The following is a 7445-nucleotide window of genomic DNA, read 5'->3' as shown; positions in this document are numbered from 1 at the left end:
CCAGGGGCAGCTCAGGGACAGCTCAGGGACAGCCCAGGGGCTGAGGCACTGCCCAAGGGCTCAGGGACAGCCCAGGGAGGGCTCAGGCACTGCCCAGGGCTCAGACAGAGCCCAGGGGCAGCTCAGGGACAGCCCAGGGCTGAAGGTCCTGGCCAGCAGAGCTCTGGGCACTACCCAGGGGCTTGGGCACAGCTCAGGTACAGCCCAGGGCTCAGACACAGCTCAGGGGCTCAGGCACTGCCCAGGGCTGGGGGTCGTGGCCAGCAGAGCTCTGGGCACTGCCCAGGGGCTCAGGTACAGCCCAGGGGCTCAGGTACAGCTCAGGGGCTCAGGGACAGCTCAGGTACAGCCCTGGGGCTCAGGTACAGCTCAGGTACAGCCCTGGGGCTCAGGCACAGCCCAGGGGCTCAGGCACAGCCCAGGGGCTCAGGTAGAGCTCAGGTACAGCTCAGGTACAGCCCAGGGGCTCAGGGACAGCTCAGGTACAGCCCAGGGGCTCAGGTACAGCTCAGGTACAGCCCTGGGGCTCAGGTACAGCCCTGGGGCTCAGGCACAGCCCAGGGGCTCAGGCACAGCTCAGGTACAGCCCTGGGGCTCAGGTACAGCTCAGGTACAGCCCAGGGGCTCAGGCACAGCCCAGGGGCTCAGGGACAGCCCAGGGGCTCAGGTACAGCCCAGGGGCTCAGGTACAGCTCAAGTACAGCCCAGGGCCTCAGGTACAGCCCAGGGGCTCAGGGACAGCTCAGGTACAGCCCAGGGGCTCAGGCACAGCCCAGGGCTGGGGCTCGTGGCCAGCAGAGCTCTGGGCAGCCCCAGGGTGCAGAGCACTGCAGGGCTCTCTTCCCGCTCGGCTCCTTCTCTGCTCAGGTGCCCAAAGCAGGCAGGGCAATGAGCTGCCACAGGGTGAGTGCAGGGCTAACCCCTGTCCCTGCAGGTGCACAGGGCACCAGCCTTACCTGGGAGGGCCTGGCCAGCTCAGCCTGTGCCAAGGCTCGGGTGGCACCTGCAGCTCTCCGGTGGGCACGGCAGCGTCCGGCCTCGCAGCAAAGTCAACGAAGCAAACAGCTTCTGCTGAGCCTGCAGGATTCCTACCAGCAGGAAAAAGAATTCACACTTTCTTTGCAGTGTTCTTTACTCATGGAACCCATTTGTTTCTTTAGAGACAAAGAGGGAAGGAAGGAACTCATCCATTACACAATCCCCAGGATTCACTGCTGCTGCTCTGTATGTGTTGACACAAACCATGCTGGAGAAGGTGAAGAAAGTGTGTTTATTTCTGATTGAAGACTGATTACATCACTATCATGGATAATGTAGTGGAATAATCTTATACTCTTGGGAGAAATCTAGGAATAAATATGAAAAAGTAAAATAGTTTGTTTCCACTGTCCCTGAAGATGACTGATGAGTAAGTGCTGTATTTACAGGATAGTTATCATACTCTAGACTCTGTGCTGAATAAATATTGTCTTGAAAGGGTAAAAAAATCCATCGAAATATTTTAACTCACCACAAAATAAAAAAAAAAAAAATCATCCATGTACTTGTCCAAAGCAAAGGTTAGTTACATGTTAATTATTGAATCCACATAGGATCACTGTCCAAGAAAGCTTCCTCTCCTGCTGACCTGCTCCCCTCCACAGAAGCAGCATTAGTGCTTGTCCTCTTCTCCACTGACGAGCCACTATTGGTTCTTCAGGCTGCAAGAGAGAAAAGAAGCACAGGTCACGCTCCATCCTGGTGTGTTTTATGAAAGAAAACCACCACAGCAAATTGGAAAAAGTCTCCTTTCTTTAGGTCTTAAATTTGAATTTAAGAGCCTCACAAATCCTGCCCAACTGGGCTCCTCCATGGCCCAGCACAGCTCGGCTGATGAGGAATTCCTCACTGGAATTGGCATTGGCAAGCTCAGGTTTGTGCTTTGAGCAATTAACCCAGTGTTTGGGTTTTACATTAAAATGATTAATCTGTACACCCCACACCACAACACAGAGCTGTACAGGCTGCTCTGGGGCTTTCAAATTATGATCAAAACAGAAGATATCAGAGATATCTTCATTTTCACTTACATTAAAAGGGAAGGGAGACAAGTCAGATCTATAATGAGGGGAAGTATTACATTCCCTTTCTTCACAGGCAGTGTAATTATTCAGCTGCTCCCTGGAACTGAAACTATGACAAATTAAAATGCCTATCAATTCCATCTACCTTTTGTAATTATTCATCTTCTGGAGTTGTTACTGCTCTAAAGGTTCCTTTACCATAACCCACTATACACTGCAAAAAGTGCATAGAAATGCTCCCATTTCCAAGAGTTACTGTTACTGTAGAACAAAATCATTTGGCCTGGGTGTGAAGTGCACAATACAACTCATTTACTCCAATTTCCAGAATTTTACAGGAAATCTTCTGTCAGAGAACACCTTCATCCCGAGGGAGGATGCCTCAGGTTTCTGTGGTTGAGATGACCCCAAGGTATTAGAAAGTCTCTTTTTTCTCCCAGCCCTGTGACTGAAGAAGAAGCCAAGAATTGTTGGCTCTGCTTCTCAAGGTTGTTTGTTTTTTCTTATCTATTCCATTCTTTCTCTGCCCTGCTGAGATCTGTCCAGCAGGTTGGGTTGTGGCACAGTCCCTGCCCTTGGGGTGGTGTTGGCTTTTTATACTAAAAACTATGTGTGGTTTATTTATAATAATCTTCTATACCTATCACCTCTGTTAGACAGTCTGTCTCTACTCTAAACCAATCCAAAAGTGTCACCATCCCAGCAGAAGATGGAGGAGAGCAGAAGAAGAAGAAGGAGGAGAAGAGAAGGAGAAGGAGAAGAAGGAGAAGGAGAAGGAGAAGGAGGAGAAGGAGGAGAAGGAGAAGGAGAAGGAGAAGGAGAAGGAGAAGGAGAAGGAGAAGGAGAAGGAGAAGGAGGACAGGACACGCCCAGATTCCTCCATCTTGCCTCTTGAACCCCCATTCTAAATCCCCAAAATTCCCCTTTTTCACCTTGTGATAAATTCATTATCATTCTACTCAAACCCTTGTGGCTTTTTAATACTCACCCAAAGATGGTGGTTGTAATTCATTATCATTCTACTCAAACCCTTGTGGCTTGTAAATCCTCACACAAAGTTGGTGATTGTTTCCAAGGGCTAAAATCAAAGGCACGGGTGTTTGTGACTCTGTGCCAAGGTCTCTGATCCCCCTGCCAGGGTCTCGAGTCCTCCCAAGCAATGTCCTGGGTTCTGACAAGGATGTGCAGAAGGAGCCCAACCTGCTGGCACCAGGGACAGGGCTGGAAGCATCCAGGAGAAACAGAAACAGCATTTGGCACTAAATCTGACCCAGGTGGAGCCGGGCCAGGCAGCCCCAGAGCTCCCCACGTGTTGGCTGTGCCAGACACACAGACCCTGGGACAAGCTTCAGCCACAACAGGCTGTCAGTGTTTGTTCACACCTTCTTAAATAGATGAGAGAAGTGGTGTAGATGCAACCACGGCAAAGGGTGACATTTCTCCAGGCATGATATTAACAATATTTTGATTAGCTCATGCCTGAATAGCCAAGCAGCTTATGTTGATAAATACCCTGTTCCAATGAGACATCTGTGTTCTCAGCCTGAAAATAAAAAAAAAATAAAAAGGAAAGAAAAGAGGAAAGAGCCTGCCCAGGCCTAAGCTTGCTGCCTCTGCTCCTCAGCAGGACATCAACCATCAGGGCTTCCTCAAAGTCAAGGTGAGAGTTGTGCAGGAAAGGCTGCAGAGCCACCTCCTCTACTGGACATGACCACTCTTAACCCCTCAGAATTAATTTTGACCATTGAATTGGTTTCACCCCAATGATGGCTGCAGGATTGGGTCCTCTCTCTGCAAAAATCCTGAAATTAACCAGCAAGCCTGAGTCTGAAAGGGAAACCCTTCCATGTATTAGCATCTATGAAAGTGCAAATGAGTGATTATAAAAGCCTGGAATACATTTGTGAGCTCTAGATGTGGCAGAGAGGTCTGGCTGATCGAAGAGACAAAAATGAAGGGCGAGAAGACAAAGTTGTTCTTTATGGAAGTGGGAATGGTTATCCCCACACAGTCAGACTGTTCATTAGCAGGGCTGGATCTCAGCCCTCCGTGGCCGCCAGCCCGAGCAGAGGAGCTCAGAGCTCAGCTCTCACTCTGGCACGTGTGACAGACCCACAGGTGGCCCAGGGCTGACACCCACCCCAAACCTGAGTCTGGATTTTCTGCTCTGCCAAAAGCACCTCTGCTCCCTGCACCCAGAGGTGTCGCAGACATCTTTTCATGAAAAACCCTTTCCTTAGGATTTTTCCTCCTGAGAAGCTGAGAGGCCTCAGGAACAAAATGTAAACAATGGTTATCTGCTGCTGTGGAATGCAACAGGTGGATCTGTGATTGGTCTCGTGTGGTTGTTTCTAATTAATGGCCAATCACAGCCTGGCTGGCTCAGACTCTCTGGCTGAGCCACAAACCTTTGTTATCATTCTTTGCTATTCTATTCTTAGCTAGCCTTCTGGTGAAATCCTTTCTTCTATTCTTTTAGTATAGTTTTAATGTAATATAGATCATAAAATAATAAATCAAGCCTTCTGAAACATGGAGTCAGATCCTCGTCTCTTCCCCCATCCAAGAACCCCTGTGAACACCAGCACACCCCAACACTTGCTCTGTGCCAGCACGTGCCCACAGCCAGCAGCATCACCCATGGCAGCCTGAGCTGAGCCCTGCACTCCCCACACATCCAGTGGGGCATTTAACCTTAATTTTCCAATTAAGCTCAAGTACCTGGAGAAAAAACCAGGAGCTGGCAGATAGATCTGCTTTGTGCCTGCACAGCTGGAGGGATAAGGACCAGCTCAGTATTAGCTCACTCTTCCTACATCTTTTATTCAGCACCAAAATACCAGCCAAGAAACATCCAGCTTCCTTCCTAAGCCCTATTCCCCCCTCTTTTGGTCAAACAAATGCAGTCAGAAGCACTTGGGGTAGCACCTGAAGTTCCTATGAATGGAGATGGGCTGGAGGGCAGTGCTTTATTCCTGAGGGCTTTTTCTTTGCATTTACTATTTCCAGAGTTCTCCTTTATCACTGTTTGAGCTATCCCATGAGCTCTCCCTCATCCCACTCCTCCTGTGCGTCCTCTGAGGAGGTTGAATGGTTCATTTCTCCTGGCCACACCACTCAAGGAAGAGCAGCTCAGCTGCTTGGTACAAGCCTCAAATTGTGCTGCCTATGGACCCCCAGCCCTCAAATTGTGCTGCCCATGGAGCCCCAGCCCTCAAATTGTGCTGCCTGTGGACCCCCAGCCCTCAAATTGTGCTGCCCATGGAGGCCCAGGACCCCCAGCCCTCCCCAGGGCAGTGCCAGGCTCCTGGCTAACACAGCTGCCAAGCTCCTGGTGTGTGTGTGGGTTATTTAAGGCAGCTCTAACTGGGGCTCTCAGCTCTGCAGAGCTCTCAGGAGCAGTAATAAATAACCACAGTGCAGCTCATGCCTCATAAAAGTTGTGAACTCCTGAAGCAGCTTTCCAGGAAACTCATCTGCCTGGTATTTTTTGGGTGGTGTCAGCTTCCATCCTGCAATCGCTGGTCCCTGTTTTGCCCTTTGTCCCAGAGAAAATCCCTGCATCCCTTCAGCCCAGCCCTTCACTAACTGCCCCTTCCTTCAGGTTTGTTTAGTTTTTAACTGTACGAAGTAGGACAGCTACATAAAATGTTTTGTTGCCTTGGCAACTGCAGTCCAGTGGCTTCAGCCTGAGTTAGGAGGCAGAGGACAGCCTTGACATTAAGCAGCAATAATGAGAACAGCAGAAACCAGGGGGAACACTGGCTGAGGAGTGAGCAGGGGACGATCCTCACTGTGCACACAGCACACCTGGGAGCCACAGTGCTGCCATGGGACAGCACAGCTCTGGGAACTCAGCACAGGACCAGCTCTGCATCCCCAAAGTCCCTTTCTTTGGATGGAAGAGGCAATTCCTTGGAAAAGCTAGTGGGACATAGATACAGCCCAGAATCTGTCGTTTGTGCTGCCCAGCACATTCCTTTGCTGGAGCAGAAACCCTTCTGGTGTGGGGGATTGGTGACACAGCTTCCTGCACATCTCTGTCTCCCATCCATGAGGCTGCCCTGGTTTGAGATAAACTTCTTTATCTGGAAACAGGCTGAGCCCAGGGCACACGTGTCATCTGTCACTCCAACCACAGTCAAAGCACAAATAACTTCCCAAGGTGCTCATTCACAGCACTAGAAATTAAGATTTCTTCATCTCTGCTAATTGCAGGAGACTGCACAACAGAGCAGAGGGTGTGGGGATAACCCAGAGGACCAGGCACCCTTCTGGTGTGGGGGATTGGTGACACAGCTTCCTGCACATCTCTGTCTGCCCTCCTGGCTTGAGATAAACTTCTTTATCCTTCACAGTAATACCAACAGCAACCACAGCAATAATCACACAGACTTGGAAGGATAAATGACAGCTCTGGGCCAGAGCAGCACGGCACAGATGCTGCCATTCGTGGATTCCAAGAGGAAGAGCTCTCAGCTGTTTTCCAGCAGTGGGAATTTGTTGCCCTGGGTGTGGATCCTGACCCTGCCCCAGCTGTTCCCACATGAGCTGGCTGGGCAGGGGTCCCCCAGCAGGAGATGGAGGCAGCCAAGGTCACAGATTGTTCATGGAACAGCCCAAAACCACACCTGGCTCACTCACCTGGCCCAGCCCCTGCTCCACAGCACACCTGCACTGCCAGGTGTGCTGCATCACTGCATTTGGAAGGCATTCAAATAAATAAATAAATAGAATAAAGCTAATGTGAAGAATACCAGGAACCTGAGAAGGTCTGACATCAGCTGGGGAAGGGCTGGCTTCATCCTTTGCTGGCTTAAGCAAAATGAGCCATTAGCAGTCATTGCTAGTTCTGCTCACCCTGCTCACTTTTCAGAATACCCTCAAAGCTACCTGAAGCACTTCAGGTACATCCCTTTATATTCCTCTCCTAATCTGGGCAGTTCCAAGTGATTCAGCCTGAAATGGTTCCCAAAGCTCACATATAAGTGCATTAAGAGCAATTAGTTCATTAATCTAGTCTCTGGTATCATGTTTCTCCATCACTTCATTTTAATAATTTGTAGTAATTGACAGAGCAGACTCCCCCCAGTTCTCATAGCTGGGTAATGCATAATTAGTCTAAATCACAGCAAAAAACTGTTTCACTGGGAAACACCTAATCCCCTTAGGCTCATGGTGTCTCTGCTGAGGTTCCACACATGAAAGAAGCTGCAAACTCAGTATCATTATCCACAAAGCAGTGGGACTTCAGCAAGCCCATGTGGGTTCAGCCCTGTATTGGAATAATTATCAATATAGCTGGACAGCACCTTGTCTGGCCCTTGGTGCTCAACCAAACAGTGGCAATTGTCATGTTTCACCCCACAGACACTTTGGGCT

General features: G+C 49.7%; 1 protein-coding gene across 1 annotated transcript in view; it reads right to left on the bottom strand.

Moving 5' to 3' along the window:
• Positions 1–1250: 1250 nt before the first annotated feature.
• ZMAT4 (zinc finger matrin-type 4) overlaps positions 1251–7445 on the bottom strand; it is a 51869-nt gene continuing 45674 nt past the window's right edge. Inside the window, exon 7 of the mRNA XM_005429238.2 lies at positions 1251–1700. Within this exon, the coding sequence (XP_005429295.1) occupies positions 1685–1700 (16 nt within the window). The 3' untranslated portion in view covers positions 1251–1684. The remainder of the gene's footprint in view (positions 1701–7445) is intronic.

Source organism: Geospiza fortis, unplaced genomic scaffold (assembly GCF_000277835.1).
Source record: "Geospiza fortis unplaced genomic scaffold, GeoFor_1.0 scaffold417, whole genome shotgun sequence".
NCBI lineage: Eukaryota > Metazoa > Chordata > Aves > Passeriformes > Thraupidae > Geospiza > Geospiza fortis.
This window is presented reverse-complemented; position numbering and strand designations above follow the sequence as displayed.